The sequence below is a fragment of the Cyanistes caeruleus genome, chromosome 7, assembly GCF_971803275.1.
Source record: "Cyanistes caeruleus chromosome 7, bCyaCae1.hap1.1, whole genome shotgun sequence".
NCBI classification, from domain to species: domain Eukaryota; kingdom Metazoa; phylum Chordata; class Aves; order Passeriformes; family Paridae; genus Cyanistes; species Cyanistes caeruleus.
Window position 1 is genome coordinate 32,442,310 of NC_141707.1, and position 23,853 is coordinate 32,466,162.

The window sequence follows — 23,853 nt, forward strand, 5'->3', positions numbered from 1 at the left end:
TTTTAAAAATATTATATTTTACAAAAACGAGTAAGTGCAGTTTGTCCTAACTTTACTAGCTCCTCATAACTGTCAGTTACCAGATGGAAAAATGGGCTGCCTGATTTGTGAAACAAAGCTTAGAAATTAACTTGACCAAAGCAGGAAGCCAGTGCAGAGCTGCCCATCTCAGTCCCAGACTGTAATGAATTTGGGACTGGGAAATAGCACAGGAGGTTATTTCACCTACCCCCTTTTTTAGACCACTGCAGCAGCTTTCAACAAACACATTAGTAAATTTGATCTGGCAATTCAATCACAAAATCTGTGTGAACCACAAGAAACTAATTTCTTAAGAGGATTTTAGACCACGACAGTGCTTTACAACCACTGTTTTTTAATGTATCATTTTCACTCATTAATTTCATCATCATCTGCCTTGTCTGTGCCTATCAATAAACCAACAGATAATAACACGTGCTAATAAATGCCGAGGAGATTGTTTTGGCCGTTCCTGAAGTTTCTGGTTCCTGCCAAGGGGGCACAGGGTGGGAGTCAGGCAGGGAATGTTTCCCTGCTCTGCTCCAAGGAGCAGGCTCGGCACAGTCACCCGCGTGTCCCCGGCAGGGATCAGCACAAGGAGCGGCCTCGGGCACGCAGGAGATGCCAGAAGAGGTGTCCCAGGCAGCCCAGAGCCTTCATCACCCCGGGCAGGCCGCAATCCAGCGGCGTGGATCTTAAGCATCATTTAGGATCAATGCTGAAATGGTTAGGAAGCAACCCCAGAACACGCAAATTCTTCTTTTTTTTTTTTTTTCTTTTTTTTTTTTTTTCCCCTCAAATCATGGTAATGAAGCAACACCCATTTATTTTACACCAAAGCCGAACGCAGACTCTAGGCCAGGGGTGTCAGCTGAAGGCCAGCGGATCCCACCGCGTCCCAAGGGAAAGCCGTGCGCTGCTCCAGCGGGGAGCGGCCGCGGCGCCCCCGGCCCCCGCTGCTCCGGATGGGGCACACATCAGTGCTGCACCCACCGCCTCTATTCACTGACCAGCTCAGCAGCCCGAGGCGATATTTACTCCTTTTCACGGAACGACTCGTTCTGAAAACTAGGCTGGGATTACGGCTCCCAGACCATCCATCTAATCCCGGCAGCTCCCATCGCGGGGCGGCGTACCGATGAGCTCCGAAAACGGCAGACCTGCCCCCACCGTTACCGCCAACAACGAGCTTTTTCCATTTTTTCCCGTCTTTATTTTTTGTTGCTATCAGCCCCGCCGCAGCTCCCGCCGTGCCTCCGCGCCTACCTCCGCCCGGTCTCCTCCCCTCGGCTCCCGCGCCGCAAAATGGCGGCGCCCGCGCAGCGCCGCCCCGCGCTCCCCGGCCCGCCCGCTCCGCTCCCGCCCGAGCGGCTCCGCGGCCTGAGGAGCGGCCCTTCTCCTGCCCTGCGGCTCTCGCTATGGCTGAGGTACTCTGCTGGCCCCGGGTGTCGCTGCTGGGTGGTTGGAGCGGGACAAAACCGCGATGGAACAGTCCGTGAAGCCCCAGAGCCGCCGCCGCCTCCCTGAGGGCTCCGCTCGCGGCGGGGCCGCTGCGCCCCGTGTGCGTTGAGGGACCCGAGGGCCGGTGGTTCGGGTTTCCTGAAGAGGCGAATTTAACTCATTGCGCGGATTTTGCTTTCAAATAGGGATCAGGAAAACTGATCGTGATGTGTGTTAAGTACGCTTTTCCTCAATGTGCTTTGCAGATCCTATTGGAGCTTCTCACAAGCCCTCCTGTTGTGGCCTCTTGGGGGTTTGGGGTGGGTTTGCTTTAATTTGTGGGAATTTGGTACTTTCTGTTGCACAGCTGATGTGAAGAACTCAGGTTTCTGCCTCTTTTTCCCTTTCTCCCAATGCAGCAGGAGAAGACAGAGTGGGAAAACCTAAACAAGGTATTACTGCGTCATGGGTTGAAACCTGTGAGTCTTGCTGCCCCCCAAAGCTGCAGAGATACATCAAGTAAGGAAATGTAATTTTTGTATTTGGAAATAGTAACTCTGAGTTCATAAGGCATCTCCAAAGCTGTCACCTCGGAATGGCAGCAAACAGGCAATCTTCTTTGGCTGTTAAAACCCTTTCATTGAGACTTTGCTTATGTTTTGTATCTCCAGATATGATTGTCCTAGACCATCAGTCTTCTCAAGGAATAAGGCATGCATTAAAAACGCTGGTGGAAGACACTGAGCGACAGCAGAAGGTGATGCAGGGACTTATGGAGGCAAATCGATGTCTTAGGTAAGACACAGGGGAAGGAATTTACCTGTGGAGTAAAAATATTATTAGCATGCATTTCCAGCCTGGTGGAGATCTAATCTCACCAGAGGCCTAAGACCTTTTTCCTGAGGTTATTGTTCAATATGCAGCAATGTTGTCCCAATTCCTTCCTGGCTCCTCCATTATTTCATGTGCTGCTTATTCTCATATCAGTGTATTTCCCATGCCTGCTGCCACTGGATGTTATCAAAGGGTCAGGCGTGTGCTTCCTGCACTGGCTATAGTGAAATGGGTTTAATTTAAAATAAAGGATTTATTTCTTTTTCCAGAAACGTGGTACGACTGGAACAAGGTCGGGCATCTCGGCAAGAGCAACGGGCTAATGATTTGGAAAATGTAGTGAAAAACATTAAGGCCAAAATTTGTCAGCTGGAAGATGAAACAATAGCTAAAGCATGCCAGCAACAGAACCAAGTCAAGGAACTTCAAAAAGAGCAACAGGCTTCATGGGTAATTCAGATAGTGCTGTCTGAGGATTCAAACTTTTGGCTTATGAAAGGTCTCAGAATATTTACATTGATATAAATAAACATGAGTTTTGGTCACAGGGTTAGTACACTGTTTATAGCTAATTTTTTTCAAACTATGCAGCATTTTCTAGAAATAATTTAGAAAAATGTCTGTATCCTTCTTCCACTGTCTCTTCAACACGGCTAAAACCCAAGTGTTCATCTTCCTTGGGACCAAGTGCATACCTGGGCTTGTACAGTACCATCAGCTTGTGGGTCAGAACAATAACACTCTCGTTGCCTGTTTACAGGTAAAATACCAACAGCAGCAGGAAAAGCTGCAAGAGCAAGAAGAGACTATTGCCCACTTGCAAAAGGAGTTGAGCAGAATTGGGAGGCAGGAGCAGCAGCGAGTTGCCACTCAAAACAAAAGGTTTTGTCAGTTTTGCAAAAGAGCTCCCAAGTCTCTCCTGGATCAGCAGTAAGTGATTCTCTTTTACTGCCAAACCAACTGTAACATTAAATGAAGAAACAGATTTTAAAGTAATGCTTCTTGATATTTATATGTGAAAAAAAAGTAATCTGGAGACTTTAGGAGTACAAGATGAAATATGAATTCTCGGGAAGGTACCTCAGTGCAGTGATATTTTTCTTTTGTGAAATTGTAATGCAGAAAAATCCATGTCAGAAATTTAAAAATTGCCACCCACTGCCCACACTAGATGTCAGCAAAGGGAAGGGAATGATTCACTCTGCTCTGTAGCTGCAGTGTCAGCTAGGATGATCTCATCCTGGGATTCTAACATTTTAAAATGTAAATTAAAAATTAACAAACCCCCCAACAAACACCATCCTTAGCTCCCAAAAAAGAGCCTTTCCAGTTTTAGGAAGTGATGTTTGTAACTGCTGACTGCAGGCTTGCTGTGAGCTTCCAAGTACTTTTGGGTAAGTTTCCAAAGTATCACAAGGCTGTTTCTCTTGTTAGTAGGATTTCCATAGCTCTTCTACAATCAGACGTTTGCCAGTTCCTAGGCCTCAGGTAGCCATTGCTTTATTGTGCTGGTATCACCTGCCTTTCTAGGCCTGGCCAGCAATGTCTACCTGGGAATGTTTAAGAGGAATTGTGTTTGCTCCCTTGAGCCCTCACTGAATGAGAGGAAGGATCACCGAAATGGGTTCCCTGTCCTGTCTCATCTATCTCTCCAAATCAAACAATCTCAGAGTGCTCAAGACACTTTATTTTGTCTGTGCCTCTCTGTTATTTTGCTGGGTAACCACAGGCAGAAGATGAGGTGAGGCTGGTGGGCAGATTTAACTTTTTTCTCCCCTTGAATATTTTGCTACTTCTAAACTAGTACAGATTCAATGTGTCTACTTTTCCATTTTGGCAAAGAGTGGCTATGTTTGTCTGGTATGAGAGGAACTCCACTGTTTGGAGTAGCTACTTCCAAAGTACAGTGCAGCAGTGTAAGTTGACCTGTTCCTCTGGGTTGGTCACAGTATGAGTTTTGTGAGAATATCTGAAATTCAAAATGAACATTTTTCCTTTCTTCAGGTACCTTTGTCTAATTGATTATTATGAATCTCAAATTAGTCAGATTAAAAAGAAGCTGAGGTAGGTCTCACTGAATATCTTGTGGTTCTACTCTTCAAAGTTTTCTTAGCCCTTTCTGTTTTTAAATTTTATAGTGGTAAATATTCTGTGCTCCAGGTATCACTAGCATGTAAGAAATAGCAAAGGGTTGTGATGGTCATGGAAATTTGGATTTTTCCAGAGGATAACTGTTCATCAGGCTAAGCAGCTTCTCAGTCAGGAGGCCAGGACAGTTAGGAGGTTTGGGGTAGTCAGATACTTGAACAATAAGTCTGTCTTTCTTTTTTTCTTTCCCTTTCTCTTTTGCCATGGTTCACAGGCAGAATTACTGCATTAACTGTGCTCAGTTGATTGATCTCCCAAAACAAAAGGTTTTCAGCTCTATCCCAGTGCTAACAGAGAGATACCTGAGACATTCCTATAACTTGAGATTAGCATTGAGAAAACTGAAAAGGGATTTCCTTGTACTGGAGTTTCTCTTGTGGATAAGTGCACTTCATTAGCATATGAAACAGCTTTCCCAGAAATTAAAGCATGGATCTTAGAGCAGAATTTCTATTCTATTTACTTTGTAGTTTATGGAAACATTGTTATCATACATAACTGCTAACTAAACCAACTTACATTTTTGAACTAATGGAACTGCAGTAAGCTGAACCAATTTATTTTTCCCAATAGGCAATGTAAAAAAGATGAAGACGAAGTGCAGAGAGAAGTAGAAAACAAGGAAGAGTTCTTAAATCTAGATGCTACTCCTAATTACAAAGCACTGCTCATGGTATGGAACTGCCAAGAATAAGCCAGTGCAGACCTCTCAGTGGTAACCCTTCAAGAGCCACCTAGAAACATAAATGTTTGATCTCCCTTGTTCTTGTCATGTCTTCTGAACTTGTAACCTCTGTGGGCAGAATTCCTTGTCCCTGTGCAAAGATTCAACAAAATGTGGGTCTGCTGAGGATTGCATCAACCTCCTTAGTCACAGTGCTCCATCTGGGGTCTAATGCAGCAGGCTCTTGGTCTCAATCATCTGATTCCTCATCCATGCTGTTTTGCTGTCCAAATAATTGGGAGCCCTTCATAACATGTACATCTTTAAAGTGTTGAAGCTTGTTCATTATGAAATGAGTGCAATAAAAGAAATAACTCAGTCTGTGTTGCAGTCTTTCCAGAAGCAACTCACTGAAACAAAAGCCAAGAAGGAACAGCTTTTGCTTGAAAATATAAATCTCAAGAAAGATTTGGAAATAAGGTGAGAAGGGATAAGTATCATCCTTTGTAAGGCCATTTTAGTGGACTTTGCTTTACAAAGCACCAGCAACTGTAAAAATGAGGTGTGGAATCTGTGATCAAAGAAATGAGAAATGTCAGCAACAGCCACACTCTTCTCCCTACACTGTTAATAGCCTTAGCTGCTAATGATTAGTTTGCTCTTTATTGCTGTTGGCATGCAGAGATGTAGCAGAAATTCATTTCCAGAATGATGTTTTGGCACTGGCAAAGCTTTCTTCCTTTTTTTCTTGGATGAATTTTATAGATACTTTCCAATGCAAGACATATAACATCGTACTTTTTCTTTCTAGCAGGCCATCTGCACAGGAGTTAAAATTTTACAAGCACCAAGTGAAGAAACTACAAAAAACTTTGAAGAAAACTCCCCAGTAAGTATATTCTTTCAGAGACTTTCATGAATCCTCTGGACTTCTGAAGGCAAAGTTACTCTGAAACCCATAATGTAGAGAGTAGCTTATAGAACATGTGCCTTATCAGCATTCTTTGGAGCCTGGCTATGGGCAGCAAGTGCTGCTGGACCTCTAAAGCCCTCTGTAATTCTGAAATGATGGCAGGGTCTCCAAATGGGGGCACAGCAGTGTGGGGTTTTTTATTTCATTTTGTCTTTCTGGATTTGATTTAAGTTCTTTTGCTGGCAATATTTACAGGGCCATCTGTGGTGCTTGCTGCTTCCATTAGCTGTAAAGGAAGCTACTGGTTTCATTATGGATTATGAATGTGTGAGTTGGAAAGATGCTGCAGCTACTGACGTTATGTCCACCTTGTTCTTAGAAATTGACTGGGTTTTTTTTAAATATTGCTAAGAAAATACATGGAAGATATAAAAGATCTAGTACTAACGAAGTGTTTTTATCTGTAATTTTACCTAGACATTTTCCATGTGTATACTGAATGCTAAATATTTTATAGCCTGAAAAGACATCACTTAAACTTTAAAATAAATGTACATGTTGTGTATATTTAAATGGTCTATTCTAGTGCAGTAGGTATCATTTAAATGAAGAGTAGTAGTGAGCTTTGTATAATTAGCCAGGAAAGATGTTCCAGCAGAAGCAGATAATAACTGAGCTTGGAATTTGAACCTTTAGAGTAAAATTCTGGATTTTAAGTCTTCAGCCATAGTAGAACTCTAGCAATAGAAAAACTGGTGGTGTTCCTTCTAAATCAGCAAGCAGTCTGGCATAGCCTCAGCCTGGAGACTTGTTAAATTAATGATATTTGCATTAGGTATTGTGTTGTCAGTCTGTGCTGCTTGGGTCTGAGCGAATTCTATTGGCCAGCATCATAACATGGATTTTACTTTGTAGGTGCGAATATAAGTGCTACACACCTGGTTCTTCCATCAAGTGAAAAGGTGGTACCTCCTGCTAGGGCTGCTTGTGTGACCCACTGTGTGTATTTTTGTGCAGATCTTCAGGAAGCAGGACTGAAGAAAAAAGAGAAGAAAAGGAAGACTCTGGGAGAGTTGCAGGAGTGGATCAGCTGCAGGTAGCTTGCCAGCAATACTTGCAGGTACTCAAATTATATCTGTTCTGCATGTTTCTAGCACTGTCATAATGAAACATTACACATGTTCTGTTTAGCTGTGTCAACTGGAGCGTGCTGGACTGAGGCTAAGAATGCCTGTTAAATCCTCTGTGCAAGATGAGTCATGTTCTGGATTTGGCAGTCAGTGTAGGCTGGTTCTTGTTCTGTCTGAGTGTAAACTACCTGAAAACACAGCAAGGAAGCAGACACTAGGCTGGTAAATATGATTTAGCTGAAGTCTGTTCAGGACAGGGGATTTGTTCAAGATCTTCTATGATAGTGGCCTTTATTTTCTTTTTAATTAAAAAGCCTAAATATGATAAAACTTAGCAAACTGTAAACTGTGGGCATTACAATGCCTCAGGTGGATAAATGTTAACTATTCCTCAAAGGGAAGTATATACTTGCATTTTTTTTACCTATCTTCTAGCTAGTGTATGTTGAAATCTTTGAGTTTATTGCATGTTGATTGCATGTGTAAAATTCATCAATAGTAATGTTGAACCTATTTATGACTTCATTTTAGGCAATCATGACTGTGATAGAGAGGGATTTTATTACAAACCATCAAACCTATTTGAGCAATAACATTTTTTATTTGTTGTTGAAGGTTTTGTCCCGTATTGATTCTATTTTGCGAAGCTCAAGAGCTCCTCCATTAATATTCCGGCCCAGCAAAGGGCCAGTGCAAAATTCCATTAAAGAGAATGGACAGGGATGTGGATTTGAGCACCTTCCACTCACCATAGAAATGTGGGCAGATCAGCTCATAGCCCTAAAGGTAACAGCACGTTGTTGTACTCTGTTTCTTGGTCTTTCTTTCATCTGCTCTGCACTCCTCCATCCCTCCCTATGTGTAGTTGTGAAGGCTTTTGTGTGTAGCTTTTGTTATTGCCTGGATTGCTGTTACATTTTACAAATAATCTGCTGTCCATGTGAAATATGTACCAGAGATACTTCTCTGTGTAAATCTTTTATTTCATTTTATTAACCAAGTCCCTGTGAAGAACCTTAAGTTCTAGAGTCTGGACTTCATACATTAATGATGGTGCATTCTCTTCCTTCCTTTTGTCTGACCAGAACAGAACAGTGACTTTTTGATCCAAAGTTTAAGTGAAATAGTTTTGTTTAAAGCCAAACTCTTTGTGACCAATACTTCCTATTTCACTGAAACTGTAATACATAGCAAATATAATATTTTTTACTCTGTTCTTTTCAAGTCAAAGAATGTCAGCAAGACACTGTCCTTAAATTCATGAAAATTAAAACCTTAACCTCTTCAGTGCTGGAATGTTACTGCATATGAGAAACCAAAAAATGCCTGTTTCTATAATAAAGACAGCTTTAAGCAGTTTCTAAAATAAGTTGGCTCCTCTCCCTTCTTTTAAAAGGATTTGCATAGGTCCTTGAGAAAACTGTCTCTGGAATTGCTGCCTTGGAACACTAAAGATCCACAGGATAATAGAGAATCCATACGAGTTGAAGACCTTCAGTTGATAGTAGATGCAATTTTGGAAGAATTAGAACATAAGGAAAAGGTATTTTTTTACCAGAGGTTTATAATCACAAGTTACTGTGGAATTCTTAAATGCATTTTTCACAGTGATTAGATTGCTGCATTTGAAAGGCTTGCAGCATTTAAGAAATACCTATTTCAAGACATTCAATAGTCAAAGATTGTTTTAGCATAATGGATAAATTCACCTTGGGGAAGGCTGCTTTAATCAAAGGCACTTGACCAGCAGTGAATTTGCATTGCCCTGTAGCCTCAGGAGTTATCCTGTTCTGTCTCTCAGGGCTGAGAATACAAAAATGCTTCTCTCAGCAACAGAGAAGAAAGCTTTCAAATGAATATTTTGAGTTTGGTGTAGTTTTGTGCCTGAAAGCTATTGAAACTATGTCTAAAGATTTAAAAATATTTAAAACGCTGAGATTTCATAAGGGAAGTTATACCTGTTCTTCAGACTGGTTTTAAGAATGTTTCACAGCTAAAAGCACCCTTGCCTTGTTAAGCAGTACCACTGATGAGTTCTTCCTGCTTGCTCCAGAACAGCCAGACACAGTCTGTGCAGGCTCTATCTGCCATAGTCTCTCACTTCCAGAAGTTGTTTGATGTGAATTCTCTGAATGGTGTTTATCCACGGATGAATGAGGTTTACATAAAGCTGGAGGAAATGACCAATGCCATGAGGAATCTCCATGAGCTCCTGGAACTAGGTAAAGACTGCTGCTTGTTCACACCATTCCAAAGAAAGAAGATAGGTGAAAAGCTGACCTTCATAGAAAAAAAATGTTGAGAAATGAATTAACCAGGTGTTTCCTTCACTGGGAAAATAAAAATATGTTCCTGTGAGTTAACTGTTGAAATAGAAAAATCTCCATTATTTTTAATCCTTTAGCAGTTGCTGAGGAATAGCAGAAGAAGGGAGTAACAGGGGAAATAGAATTTTTATTTTTTTCCACAAAGCTTTTTTTTCAGTGAGGTGACTTCATAATTGTTCATTCTTCACTTGAAAGACAGCAAGTTTAAGCAAGAAAATAACTCAGCCTTGGATACAGATTTCTATTCAGTAATTTATTCAAGTGTAATCCTCAGTAAGTTCCATATTACGCTGCTAAACTTAAAAACCAAAAGTTTTTCAAATTTTCAATGTCAAAACTGTCAGTACTCAGAGGTGTAGTTGGTTATTTCCCTTCTGGTGGGAACTTCTGTAGAGCAGCAGCTGCTGCTACTTCTGGGTTAAAAGCTTGGGCTGGGCTGTAGGTTGTCCAGCCCCAGAGCAAGGCTCCTGGGCTGCTGAGCCTCCTTCAAGGAGGGAAGCAGTGTTCCATGCAGCCAGCATGGGAGATGAGGAAACCTGGACTCCCTCTAATAATTGCAGCTCAGAGGATGCCTTGTCCAAGCCTAGTTCTGAAACTGAGGGAGAAAAGGACAAGGAGGCTGCCACTTTCAGTCACAGCACTACAGACTGGTTAAAATTCAATACCAAAACAAGTTCTGGGTGTTAACAAAATGTTTGTTAAGCAGGTTTCTTATTGGCCTAGCCCCTGTAGTGTGTCTGCTGTGTCACAAGAAACTAAATAACTCCTCTCTATATATAATTTCAGTTGGCTGATTTCCACTGACATTGCAATGATGCACTTCAGTACCCTGTCTGCTGTGAACACACAGCTCTGCCAAAAATTTTTTAGCCACTAAAGGACAAGTGAGAGAATCCCCATTCCTAGCTGACCACAGGCATTCTGTTTTCTCTGAATGATGGAATGTGTAGGCCCAGATCTATGAAAACCAAATAAAATCTGTGCACCTGCAAGAATTCAACTGTGTCTAAAATAGTTCCCTGTTATTACAGTTACAAGAATCATGAGGTGTGTGTTTTTCCACAGACAGTTCAGCTCCACCCACTGTGGTAGTGAATACTGTTGGGAAACTGTGTGACATCATTAATAAGAACGTGACTGAGCAGGTACAGCAGCTTCTGGGCACCCAAGACATCCACAGGTATGTGGGGCTGTTCCACTGCTGACCATTCTTCAAACATGGAATGTAGTAATTGAGAACTGCCAAAAGCTGATGCTGAAAGAAAGTTTCATCATTTGTTACGAAGTCAGTGAGCTGTGACAGCACGGGTATTAGGTACTGCTGTCCTGCTTGAAACAAATCTTGAATTTTGTCAAAAGAATAAAACTGACAGAGGGAAAAGGTTCCAAAACACCCTCTGGTTTGCATGGATAATGTGATCAAACACGCTTTAATGGTACACGTGTTTCATCAGGAGACAAATCCTGCACCTGGGTGGGGAGGAGAAAGTGATGCAAGTCTCACATGTAATGTTGAAGTGTTCCAGTTGCTAAGGCAGGGTTTACCTTAAGCTGTCTACAAATGCTTTGGAAACTGGACAAATCCAGTTCTACATTCAACAGATGACAGCCACATCAAGGTGGTAGCAGACCCAAGGGCTTGCATTTGGCATGTGCTTTACAGACAGACTAAAAAGGGAGCAGGCAGCACGTCTAACACATGTTGAGTTAACAATACTCACTCCCTCAGCCTTTCTGCACTCATTTCTCAGTTTTAACTGGAGAACAGCTGCTTTTAAAGCATTTCTTGCTCCACCTCCAAGGCAGTTATACCAGCCACCCCCAGGTGGTATATTTAGTACACAGACAAATGTTCCAGGTCCCCGACTACCTGGTGCCATGTGAGGAGGAAAGGAAGGATGTGTAGACAGCATTAGTCGTGAACAGCTCCATCATTGGCTGCAGGGTTCAAAGCTGGAGAACAGAACATTGGGGTCCTTGGTTTTCTTTCCTAAGCAGTAGCAGTATTTTCACAAAGTTATGGCACAGAACAACAAAATGGCCAAGGGGATGAACTTGCCATGTCCTTGCACCTCTTACCTAACAGTCTTACCTTCCATTCCAGTATTATCAATAAGCTTGAAGAACACGAGTGCTTCTTTCCGCCCTTTCAAGCTCTCATTCAAGATTTGCTGTGTCTTCTAGGTGAGTAATATTTGCAACAGTAATTATCTTCATGCCAACGCTTCCTCATAGAACTCTAAACAGTTAACAAGTGTTTTGTTTACTCCTGCTGTGCTAAAACAGGAGGAGGATGCGAGGGAAGGTGCTGCCTTTTGCCTCACTCTCCATCTTTCCTCAGGAAGGGACCAAAACACTTTATTTTCATTGAATGTGGGGTTGCATTTACTTAAGCATATTACTTATACGCCAAATTGATCTTTTTCCAAAAGCATTAAAAGGTCTGAGGAGTTTATTTAATTCCCCAGCTGTTTAAGTTAGAATTTTGGTTGAACTCAAAGGTATTTTGGTTTCATAAGCCTTACCCTTTTGCTTTCCATTCTGTTGCAGAGATCAGTAACGTGGATGATATTTTACCTGCAGTGCAAAACCTGAAATGGGGAGCTGGTTATGGGTGACTGCTCTTCCTGACCAAGACTTCTCTTACCTGTGAATGTACCTGTTGGTGCACATGACGCTGCAGCTACCTCCAAGCACTGTTATCCTAAGCAACAATTCCAGATTTTTTAACATAAATAAAAGTTACTGCATTTTTTAATTTTTTTTTTTATTCTTGGTCAATTTAAGAAAAACTTTAACTGCTATCAACTAGTCTACTCAATCCCGGAGAGAGTACCAATACACTCTGTATCTGTGCAGGAAACTGAACCCAGCACAACACCAGGCAAACTCTAACCACTAACCATTTTTAATGTTGTTGACACAGTAAGTATGAGGTAAAGATGCTCTTACACAAATGCTCAATCTTGGTTTTCTGGAGAGCCTCTTTTAAGATGTTGTTCACATTTCCAGATCAGTTTGGGATGGGAACGCATTGTTATTCAGTGAGTATTCTCTCTGATTATGGACTGAGGCAAACTGGATTAATGTAATCTAGGCTAAAAATACTTGAAATTTGCTTCAGGTGATGGTTTGAAGTTAGCATTGTTCTATTTCAAAAGTCAGTTTTAGAAAGGAATAGATCAAGTCTCTTATCCAAGACAATTAGAAGTTTATTGTACAGAAACAAGTACACCAAGCTTCCAAAAATATTTTGCCTCAATATTATTAAGCTTAGTTTACAAAACTTTGCTGTTCCTCAGCCAGAATCTGGGTTTACAAGACTTTGAAATGTACTGTAACAAAGGACAAAACCAGTTAAGGCGTCACAAACTAAAACCATAATGACATCTTGGTAAATTCTTCTCCCTGCTTTTAAAAGCTCATTATTTACATACCTGCAGCCACAGTCTGCTAAGGTAATTCTGAACAGTGGACTACCAACTTCTTAGTTTCTCAAAAAAAACCCAACAAAATAGCTATTAAAGAGTTTCTCTTTTAACTGGTTCTGTAGCCCTACAGCTGAGAATACTGTTTCAAAATGTATTCTTTTAAAAGTACACCACTTCCATGTTAAAACAACATGAACGAGCTCCTAGGGCCATCAGACTGCTGGGCAAAGTAATGACACTTGGCTGACAGTCTAAAATCTCCCCAGGTACAACCCTTCTTTAAGAGAGGTTTCACACTTAGATGCCCTTTGAGGGGGGATTTGCAGAAATAGCAAAAGTAAAGGATTTATTCTTTAAGGACAAATTATTCCCTGTGTGGGGGAAAATATGTTTAACTTCAGTGAGAACTAATCCCCAAATAGGATCATTAAATTTGCATGTCCTGAGCTGGAGCCTGCTTCAAATTCGCAGTGACTGCAAAACATGTTAATTACAAGAGATATGTACATTTGTATAAAGTTGAAAAATTAGTAACTTATGTACACAAGAAGAAATCAGAATTTCTTGCGTCTGCTCCTTGTCAGCTCATACCTGCAAGACAGACACAATAAGTAATTACAGTAGTTGAAAACTTTCTTGAAAGTGTTAACTGGCACACTAGAGAGAATTTGGGGTGCTTTATTGCTTGTGCTTCACAAGCAGCACAGCAAAGGAGCTCCAGAGATTGCCTCAAACTTCAGCTCTTCACCAGGAACTTTGGGTGCATCCTTTTTTCCTCTTCCCATAATTGCCCTGAGACACACACACACAAGCTGGCCAGGGAAATGTGGTTTTCCTATTGGAATATTGGCTCACTGCCTGTGCAGATGGCAATCTCCTGGACTACCCACACTACATTCCTTGGGCTCCACTGAAGGAGAAAGAAGGAAGAACTCCTGCCATTAACTAAAGACACAGAAGTGAAAAAAACACCCAAGCCTGGTTCTCTGTTCTACCTCAGACCAGGAAAACATACAAACCTCAGAACCACAATGACCGTACAGGCAAAACTGTAAGTGGCTTATTATAATAGTTTCTATAAATGCTTTGTAATTAAAGTTTTATCATACATATATATTGCTGATCAGAGTATTTAGTTAAGATCTTTATTCAAGTTAAAATCTGTTGCAAGGTTACTTTAATAAACAAAATTCTTATGTGCCCCTCTGGCTTTTATGGCAACTTAAAATATGCTGAAGACTATAATTGACACAGGCATCTCATTAAAGCTGTCTCACAGGGCAGGCATTGCACAGCCAGTGGATTAACACACAATTTAGATAGAACTACCAGATTAGCTCAAGTTAGTCCTGCCTTTGCAGGTCAAATATTCTTCTTGCTCACCCAAACACAGCCCAGTTACCATCACTCACTCCCACAGCAGTCATGCAAGCTCTCAGCAAAGCAGTGGGTAGGTTGGAAGTATGGAGATGAGTACTTACCATTGTGCAAAACCTTTTATTAAATCCTCCTGGGACAAGTCAATGCGCACCTTAAAAAGCAAATTTGATTTGTTTGTAGGTTATTCAGCATATAAATTGATTAGCTAACCTACCACTCCTCCCAAGTCAGACCCACTTTCTAGCTGTGGGGCTGCAGCTGAGGCTTGAGGAAAAATGGAGCTTCCCACATTCCCAGGATGGAGCAGGCATCAACCAGCTCAGTTTCCTATAGCACTACTTGGAAATTTATCTGTCACCAAAGAAGCAATTGCACAGAATTTACTTTTCACAGAATCAAAGTTGTTCACAGAACGCTCAAAGCTCTGTTGGCAAATTGTGGGCTTTAGTCCCACGCCTTTCTCAGCTCCATGTTTGTGCTTTTGAAGCCATTCTCCACACAGGCAGTACCAGGGCCCAGGAACCAGGGCTTACTTCAGGAGCACCCTTCTGAAATGAGATCACATAGCTCCCACATGGATACAGCCTCACTTCAGATGAAAATCTAGCAGAAAAAAGTTGTTTCCAGATTGCTAGTCCTATTACTGAGAATCAGGATAGCCCAAAGTGTTCAGCTCTGTTATACCTGTAGTGGAGATTGTTTAAACTTACTTTCCCCAGCTCCTTCCTCTCCTGTGAAATGAATGGCCTGCTGTTTTTCACTGCAATGTCCAGTGTCCTTTTCTTGATATTTTCCAAAGATTCAAAAAATTCAAACCTTGAAATAAAGTTTAAAAAGAAGAAGCTTAAGGCAAAATCTAAAATCCTGTGAGCAGCAGTGGGCAGAACACAGTGACAGAGTACAGCATCAAATGGCCAGGACATTAACAGGGAGGAACACAAAGAAAAAGCAATACTAGGGTGAGGTTTTATTCACATTGCAGAAAACCTCTTCCAGGCCTCATGAAAGATGACAACACTGTGTTCAGACTGTCCACTGTGCCAGGGGGAAGGAGGAAAACATGCATCCATGATGAAATGCCATTTAACATCATTTTCTCCCCTCCATGGAAGATCAGCGTGTTTTCCATGCAATAGTCATTACTCAAGAGGAAATAGTCATGAGCCAACCCCCCAAGTTCACAGAGCAGCCTTGCACCACACCAAGAACGGACAAAGGCTGAAACCCGTGGCAATTAAATTCTTAATGGCTCTGACTCAAGCCTCTGGCACACATGGCTAATGTCAAGTGAGTTTTGTCCATGCCAAATCACTCCAGTTCTTCCCCCCTGAATAGCTTTTCCTCAAGTCAGAGCTGTGAAACAGGTGCTTTGGAGCTAAGCATTATCCTGAATTAAGGATGTACATGATACATCAGTACTGAGGATGAGGAAAAGGACATACTGTTCCCAGCAGCTGTGATGGCACTAAATCAGTGGAGTTACTTAAGAATAGACATAAGCAGAATCCTCAGCTTTGGTGTTTTGAGTGTTAAGGATGAATGATTTTTAATCTTTTCTCCATTTCTGATTTACACAGAAAGGGCACAACACAGGAAAAATATAAGCCACCTAGGATGACCCAATATTCACATATTTTCATATGTACCTTCCTCTAATTATGGGACTAAAACCACCTCTCAAAAGAGCTCTGCTTCTAAGTGTTACTGTGTTTGGGTTTACGCAAAACAGATTCCATTTCAGTGGCAGAGCTGTGACACTGTCTGTAAAGAGGTGGGAGCATTTTACCCTGCTCCCACCAGGCCTTGATGATAACATCCACCTGTGGGCCCAAAGAGGCGGTCCAGTCTCAAAAGGCTCTGTATTTCTACCTTGGACCTTTGGAAAGATGTCAGAATAAGCATCAGGCAGGGCAGTCACAGCATACTGCTGTATGCTCTAGGAGGTATCTGAAGGGGCAGACTGCCTCTGCTGTGACCAGGAGCTAAACACAGTAGGAGAATGCCAGTTTGCAAAGAGGGAAATGCAGCCTGGGGGCAGGGAAGGGGCACTTGCAACACCACAGGCAGAGCAAGGCCAGCTCCAAGTACTTATAAATCACAGTCCAAGCACCATTTGTTTCAGAAAACCTGAGAACATTCACAAGAGAGTCCTTAGGACCTACAGCAGCACACCTTAAGAAGCCTTGCCATTACACAGAGATCATAACTATTCCAACTATAATAATAATTTACATTTTCTTACTTCTCATCATATTGGGGGTTCAGAGTCTTTTTCTTAACAGAAGTCTTCTTCCTACTTGTCCATCTTCTGTCTGGGAGCAGGTATATACGAACATATGGATCGACTCCACGGTTGGAAGAGGGTACCAAGTTCCTGTTAAAAGAAACACAGACAAGCATATTGTGTATTTTAATACCTTGGCTCTCTTGGAATCAGACCAACCCTTCACAAGCCAAAAACATTTATCTCAGGAGCTGGAATATAAGCAAATAAACTTTAAAGTTGTTTAAATTTTTATTCCTAAGGGTGTGGCCACTTACTGGGGTTCCTAAATTAACAATTACATATGCAGTCATAGGTATCAATCCTTATTACGATCTAACCCAACACCCCAAGACAAACACCAGTTGTCAGTGCTGTGCAGAGGAAATTTTGGGTGGATGACAGTTGAAGTATCTCTACTGCAGTGAGCACAATTCGCTGGGCTCTCTCCCCGACTTGCTGCTGGCACTGACCAGAGCTGGGCACAGATGCTGCACAGCTGGAAGTCATCCAGTGCTAAGGCATCTCCTGCTGCACATGGCTCTGCTCCAGCTTTGCTGGATGACTGACACAGCTGAGAGAGCTCCTCCCTCTGTGAGCCATCCCAAGCAGTACCTGCAGCCGTTGACCAGCACGACGAGGCTCTGCCGAATGGAAGCGTAACGCACCGTCAGCTGGATCTCCCCCAGAGGCACCTCAGTCCCGCTGCAAGACATTGCACAGTCAGGGCTTTTCATACAGCCATTGAACAGCCCACAAGCAGACTAAAAACAGCTTTCAGGGCACCATCCTTCTTCCTGGCATCCTAAGGTTTGCTGTCTAGGAAGCAGCTGGACCACAGAGGTTCCACAGAAGCCCCGTCCCTGCCTTCTCTACAGGTACCTGATTTCAGTCCCACAACATAAACAGCCAAAAAAGCTCCTACGTGGCCCACAGTAGATGGGGCAGCAAAGTACGAGTAAGTGTGTTACACATTCCCTCAGGAATGTCTGTAGATGCAAAATGGGACCTTTTTCATATTTCATTCTGCATGTTATTAAAGTGGCTTAAAATCCAAAACATTGCCTAAAAATAGATTATAAATTAAACCCTGCTCAGAGCTAGAGAATTCACCAGTCACCAATTCACCAAACTGCAGCTGGAACTGAGTTTGATGTTCTGGTTTGTAAGTACTCTGATGCATTAAGATTCCACAAACTCCATTCTGTGCCCCAGGAGGGAAAAATCCTTCTCTCCATCCTGCCTGACAGAGCAGCCACACAGTGAGCACTGTGGGAAGGACACATACACAAGCACATCTATCCACAAAATCTTTGTTCACAGAATTATCAGTCTTAAAATGTGTTGGATAAACACATTCAGAGCTTTAAGCAGCCAGAGGTGCCTATCAAGTGTTTAAGTTATTACAGAAGTGGGATGTTCAGACTTCCAATATTGTGTTGCTAAATGAGTGTTGAGAAGCTCTTCAACAATATAAAGCAAACACATGCAGCACTTAGGAGAGCCATAGAGTGAATGCTTTCCTTTTACACCTGTTCTGACAGTGCCCTGTAATTTAGGAGATACTAAAGGAGATACTTTGCTGTTGACTGGAATACTTAGGTCAATTCTTTATAAGGTGACTTGAGACCCAACACCTCAGCGGCCTTGAATTCAACTCTATGCAACAGTAACACCTAAACTTTCCCAAGAGAAGAGCAATTCAGCTGGAAGAACACCTACTTATGAATGTCCAGGTTGCTGCTACTTAATTCAAAGCAGGAAGAAGGCAGGGACCCCAGTGAAGTGACACTGGGTGCCACCCTCATTTCCTGCAGGACAGGCAGTGTGGGCACAGCCACTGCTCCACTGGGCAATGCTGATGGTGGGCCATGCTCTGGGTTTTGCTTGCCCTCTGCTTCATCAAGGCCAGACACAGTTTCACTTGGTACAGCAGCTGCTGAACTGTCTTTAGTGTCCAGGTTTTCTCCACTGTCCTTTTTTGGCAGAGACTCAAGTGCTGCAGAGTCTTTGCTCATGGGAGGTACTTTTGAGACTTGTGGAGAGGAAAACTTTTGCTGATTTCCAGCCTTTTCCATGACATGCACGGGACCTGGCTTCGAGGCATTGACACCAGCCTTGACTCTTTGTGGATCAGTTTCTTCAACATTCAGTGCCTAAAAATCACAAAGGAAGACAGTGAGTGCTGCTCTCATAGCACTGGGGTGAATGCCAGCATTACCACCCAGGAGGAAATTTGACCACAAAACTGTAACAGCAGGACTCCCATTAGAGATGAAAGGGGCCCCTGGGATTCACTGCAGTGTTCTCTCCTCCCATCCTACTGTGTTTGTACTCAGCAGTGTCTAAGCACTGATCCAGAACACGGTGAAGAAACAAATCCTAAGCGTCAGTGCTGATTTCCCCAGTTCACATTTTCTCAGGCCAACTTTTTATTGTCGTGAGAAAATTTTCAGTCATGGCACTGCACTAAGTTTTAGGAAGCCTCAAGGATACCTCTCAACTCCACCATACACTCCTAATTTCACTTAAATGCCTTGTCACACTTCTACTTTCCTCAACTGTAAAGCTAAGCTGCCTTTCTCCATGCCCACCTTTCATCTCTTTTGCCTGGTTACAACTGGATGCTTCTGCAGGGGAAGCAGAGTGAATATGGGAAAGAACAACTTACCCTCAATACAAGTTTCATCTTAATGAAGCTATCTGAACTGGAATGGTCCAGCTGGAATCTCTGATCCAGAGTCATGTTTGGGTCCTTAAGTAAGTGGGAAAGACATATCACTGAAGTTCCCAGGGCACTATCCCGCTCCTTGTCTTTTATCTGGGGGGATGGAAGAAAACAAAAGTTTTTATTAGCTGGCAAACTGGAAAGCATACCACTGGGAATGCAAAAGCAAAGCAAGAAGGTATTTCAGACAGAAACCAAAATAAGCTTATTTGCTTCAGTATGGTTACATCCAAATGGGTGATGCCATTATTTCAGGAGTTTAACAAGCTAGTACATTTGGAGTAAAAATACCATCTCTAACTATGCAGAGAAAGAACTGCTTTAGCAGAAAAAACATGCCCTGAGATTTATTTGTTTTTCCTTGCTTGCTCTGGGGACAATGTCCTGAGTAGCTGAGTTGGCAACTGGTGTAAATCTTTACATGTTTTAGGTAATAGTTTGTTTAGTATTTAACCTCAATACACCTTCCAAGTTCAATTCCTTTCTGTATCCAAATGACCAGCCACAGAACTGGCTGTGGCTAAAATGCTACTAATGAGGGACAGGGCTGCTTAATGAGCCATAACACAGAGGTGAAGAGGTAGGGCTCTGGTTGAGAATCATGATGGCTGCAATTTCTGACAGCAAAATATCGATGCCTTTACTACACACAGACCTGTATGAAACGTCCTTTGCTCTTTGCAGCCAGAAACATCCCACATTTTGAACTAAGATACTGCACATTACATGATGCTAGAACAAAGGTAGATACCAAAAATGTAAAATACCACCACCAATAGAGAATTGTCTGTGCAACAGGTGCTTCTTCCACCTTTAGTAGGAGGAACCCTAGTGTGACACTCCCACACAGAAACAACCAGCACTGAGCTCCGTAGAAGAGGTTTCTTCCTACAGATGTGCAGTTGGTCTTCAAAGGAAAGGCTTTTCTCTCACCTCAATGTGGAGTGACTGGGAATGAGCACTGTGGACAAAGAAGGTGAAAGCCTGGCCCCACGTGGGATCTTTGCTGAAATTGCAGGTCTGCAACAAGAACATACATTAGCTTAGTGTCTGAGAAGCAAAGAATCCATGACAATGATCACCAGAAAGGGCCATGGTGACCCTCAGTGGTGCTACACCCCAGCTCTATAGGGAGAGTGGAAATTCCAGGTCAGAAGCATATGGAAGCAAAGTCTCTGGCAAAACCAGAATGTTTTTCTTTGGGGTGTGGAAATGCCAAAGAACAAGTCTGGTGAGCTGCAGTTGGCCCCACCAGCTCTGCCTGGACCAGCAGCCTGCCTCACCTGCAGCAAGGCACTGCTCCCTCCCTCCCACCTTCCCACCCAGGGAGAGCCAGAGTGCTGCTTCCAGCCTGCAGCACTCTGAGCCAGCTCCCAAAGCTGCAGTGAGCTGACAGGGAAGGGCAGGAAAGCTGGAGGGGCAGTTTCAGGAGTGTTGAACTCGTGGGAAGAGTAGGAGGGCACAGCTTCAGCACCATCCACTTCAAAGATGAAAGAGCACAGAAAGCACCCACAGGGACTGTAGCTGCTCTGTAAACCAGCTGTCCCTGCCAGGCCATGAGTGCTGGCAGCAAGTGGAAAGGAGCAGGCAAAGCCTGGAAGCCTGACCTAGCTTAGGAGAGGCAGGTGATGTGGTAGGGAAAGAGAAAGCCACAAAAGGTAAAAATACAAACAGAACCCAATTCCTAGGTGGAGCAGGTGGAAGGAACAGAGGAAAATAGGTGCCAGTCCTGTATGCTCATGTGTAGTCAACAGGATTCATTCCTGCTTGCTGGGAATCCAAAAGAACAAAGGGATCATCCACATCCTGATGCAGGACAGTGAACGTGGCAGCTACTGAGAGGGCAGAGCTCAGCTGTTGCTCTTACTCATGAGGCAAAAGTAATTATTAAATAATGAAAAATAAACTGAAAGTGAAGTGGAGGAGACACAGATCCATCTTGTCTGCATTTAAATACAAAACAAAACAGTAAAACTGTGAAACTGTAAAGCAGGAGCCAGGAAATACTCTGAGGAAGGAATAAAGGCCAGCTTGATGCAAATGACACCCTGCTCTGAGAAACCATGAGCTAGATTGGAGATTTATAGAACTAGAGTGTCTGGGCCAACAAGAGCTCTTGGATACAGACATGGAACTACACATGTGTACAGCAGCTGATCAGACACCGTCCACCACCACAACTCAGTGACACAGTGGTTCCACTGCCAGGCTTTGCAGCTGTCACTACAGCTACAGCTCTTCACATCAGCTTCACAAGAAGTTCTTCCCTTCCTAGGAGATACTTGGACACAGTCACCCATAAGATGGAAAGTATCTAATGAAAGCAGAAGAGTTAAACAGCCTCACCTTACTCTTATGAGTCTTGTTCCCAACTGTGAGCAGGACAAAGGAGGAAGGTTCTCGTTCTGTCTTCTGTCATTTAATACAAGGAAGAAAGAAGAAGGCAAAAAAAAACATTAAGAAATTTATAGTTTGCAGGAAGCAATTTCAAATTACTACTCTTACTTGAAGTAAATTGCTGGAAAACTGTCAGTATTTTCTGGATGTGGGACACCTGAGGAGTGTAGCACACAGGAAACCCTCCAGCCATAGGACAGCAGTCTTACCCTCCACCATCAAGAGTACATATTTAAGCCAAGTTTTATGTATTTAGGTTTCAACAGGTGAGCAGTTAAAAATTTGTCAGAAGCTGGGAGGAAACAGAGGGGAGAGCTGAAGGCTCAGTGGGAAATCTTGATTTTTCCTCACTGAACCAGGATTCTCAGAATTGGTTTCCAAGGCTCGGGACTTGCTCCAAAGCAGCTGGAAGTGAGTCTTTGGCATCAAATGACAATTTCTGTCTGGCAGCAACAATACTGAACCTCTTGCACCTCTTTGCACTAATGCTGTAGAAGGTTAAGGCTGAGGATCTGGTCTTGGCACAACACCACATACAAAGTGCACACAGTGAGGTCCAGAATTAAGGATTATTGAATGTGATGTGTATCACAATGCTGGTAACTCATCTAAATTGTAAAGATGGTATTTAGGAGAGGAGCTACTTGGAGAGAATGGGATGTGTTCTCCATAGCTCAGAGCTGTACTTGTGAGTAGCCTGTTCAAAAAAGAAGGAAGAAAGACATTCTTCCCTATACCTGCCATTTACATCACAGTAGCAAAATGCAGTAATTGGGGGAAAAAGTAAACAGAAGCTATGAGAGAGGTGTGAATGACAGAGAGGCCTCTGAATCCCTCTAAAGCCAAGATGGGAGGAATCTGCTGGTCAGGATTCCAGTGGACGGGAAAGTTACCACAAATGAGCATATTCCTCCCAGCTCGATGTCAAGCTCAAACAGTTCAGCCAGGAAAGAAAGAGCAGCAACAAGGATATTATGACTTAGTCTGATGTCTGGAGGCTCTTTTGCATAAGAAAAAAGGACAACAACACACATAAACATTTCTGTGCTGGATTCCCACTTTGACCTCCTAGACTTTCACTGGGGTGGGCTTTCAGTCACTGTTATTTTGAGCACCCACTCACTTAGATTCTGACAGTGGAGAGATTACTTCTTTTTAACCACTGCCAGCTCCCGCTCCTATGATACCACATAATCCAGAACATTGTTTTGCAGGCAGGGAGAAGAATATAAATTTTACCTTGATGTACTTGTTATTTTTGATCTTCTTTGCTCCACATTCACCATTTGAATACTCAAAGTGGTTTTTCTGAATTAGTGAAAGAGTATTTAAAACAATTAATTTGTTGTCTTTAAAAAAAAGGAGGTTAGGAGTGAAGGCTGCTGCATGGGGTTTGTACTTACAGGAAGGTTGAAGGCACTGTCCAAGTAGACAATCAGAATTGCTGTAGACAGACCCTTCTTATCCTGTAAAGGCAGGGAAAGATAAACCAAACCAAAACACAAAGTAGTCATGATCACCCGCCAAGGACAATGCAAAACATAGCAAAATTCTTAGAGCAGCTTCTGAAGGCTAAGCAGCTCTCTGCCTTTCTCCTAAAACTTGCAATCCAGAGGAGCCCAAGTCAACACAGCACGAGAGTTCTAAGCAGACCAGTAAGAAGATGTGTAACTCTTCAATTCATTGCCTTTAATGTTTGTCAACCTCTCCGTGCAGAACTGGTTGGGTTCCCCAGTGCAGCAAGACACCTAAAAACACGTTCAACCACATACATCAACATGAATCCAGTGTCAGCAGAACAAAGCCTGGGAACAATTTTATTCACTTCAGCAGAACTCAAATGGTGCTGCTTGGTTATGAAGAAACAGCCTCTTTGGGAGATGGGCTTTATCCAAGCTGGACAAACAACCATTTGGAAAGGGCAAGTACCAATACCAATCACCTATGCTGGGTGTTTGCCTATGACTAGTACAGATTATTTCAGGAGTCCAGGGTCTTACACAAATCCTAGATGAAGAGGGAGGAGAAAAATTGTGAGAGAAAAGAGCCCCTGAGAAACCACTCTGCAGTGAGTCAAACAAAGTTTTGCTGATTCAGGCAAAAAGAGTTGCCAGATTTGGGTTACTCCTGAATTACCAAGAGACCTGGGGCGAGCAAATGCCCTTCCTCTGCAGGAG

General features: G+C 42.7%; 3 protein-coding genes across 22 annotated transcripts in view; 1 reads left to right on the forward strand and 2 right to left on the reverse strand.

The window, feature by feature from the left end:
- Positions 1–1,340, reverse strand: part of FAIM (Fas apoptotic inhibitory molecule) — a 7,642-nt gene extending 6,302 nt beyond the window's left edge. The window contains exon 1 of one of the 6 annotated variants that reach the window (XM_086896398.1): positions 1,288–1,340. The gene's annotated coding sequence lies outside the window, so the exon portion shown is untranslated. Of the gene's footprint in view, positions 1–1,031 lie in introns of all 6 variants that reach the window. The other 5 variants (XM_086896394.1, XM_086896396.1, XM_086896399.1 and 2 more) reach the window with 5 other exon arrangements.
- CEP70 (centrosomal protein 70) lies at positions 1,316–12,235 on the forward strand. Of its 12 annotated transcripts, none has more exons than XM_023931337.2 (16): positions 1,316–1,582; positions 1,881–1,980; positions 2,133–2,256; positions 2,565–2,745; positions 3,056–3,225; positions 4,300–4,359; positions 5,017–5,116; positions 5,499–5,587; positions 5,919–5,996; positions 7,038–7,140; positions 7,766–7,936; positions 8,547–8,693; positions 9,204–9,372; positions 10,543–10,657; positions 11,582–11,661; positions 12,028–12,235. In XM_023931337.2, exons 1-16 carry the CDS (start codon positions 1,505–1,507, stop codon positions 12,093–12,095), a joined length of 1,833 nt encoding a protein of 610 aa, XP_023787105.1. In that variant the 5' UTR covers positions 1,316–1,504; the 3' UTR covers positions 12,096–12,235. The 12 variants fall into 12 exon arrangements, with proteins under 12 accessions (XP_023787105.1, XP_023787106.1, XP_023787108.1 ...); XM_023931338.2 differs by having other exon boundaries at positions 5,922–5,996; XM_023931340.2 differs by having other exon boundaries at positions 1,316–1,448.
- A 436-nt stretch (positions 12,236–12,671) lies between these two features.
- The window catches only part of ESYT3 (extended synaptotagmin 3), a 31,566-nt gene continuing 20,384 nt past the window's right edge, over positions 12,672–23,853 (reverse strand). For all 4 annotated transcript variants that reach the window (XM_086896378.1, XM_086896379.1, XM_086896380.1 and 1 more), the window contains 11 exons: positions 23,080–23,142; positions 22,916–22,984; positions 21,626–21,691; positions 20,213–20,299; positions 19,223–19,372; positions 18,274–18,707; positions 17,167–17,256; positions 16,531–16,662; positions 14,999–15,104; positions 14,390–14,439; positions 12,672–13,499 (listed from right to left, as the gene is read on the reverse strand). In XM_086896378.1, the coding sequence (XP_086752504.1) occupies positions 13,463–13,499; positions 14,390–14,439; positions 14,999–15,104; positions 16,531–16,662; positions 17,167–17,256; positions 18,274–18,707; positions 19,223–19,372; positions 20,213–20,299; positions 21,626–21,691; positions 22,916–22,984; positions 23,080–23,142 (1,284 nt within the window). In that variant the 3' untranslated portion in view covers positions 12,672–13,462. The remainder of the gene's footprint in view (positions 13,500–14,389; positions 14,440–14,998; positions 15,105–16,530; positions 16,663–17,166; positions 17,257–18,273; positions 18,708–19,222; positions 19,373–20,212; positions 20,300–21,625; positions 21,692–22,915; positions 22,985–23,079; positions 23,143–23,853) is intronic.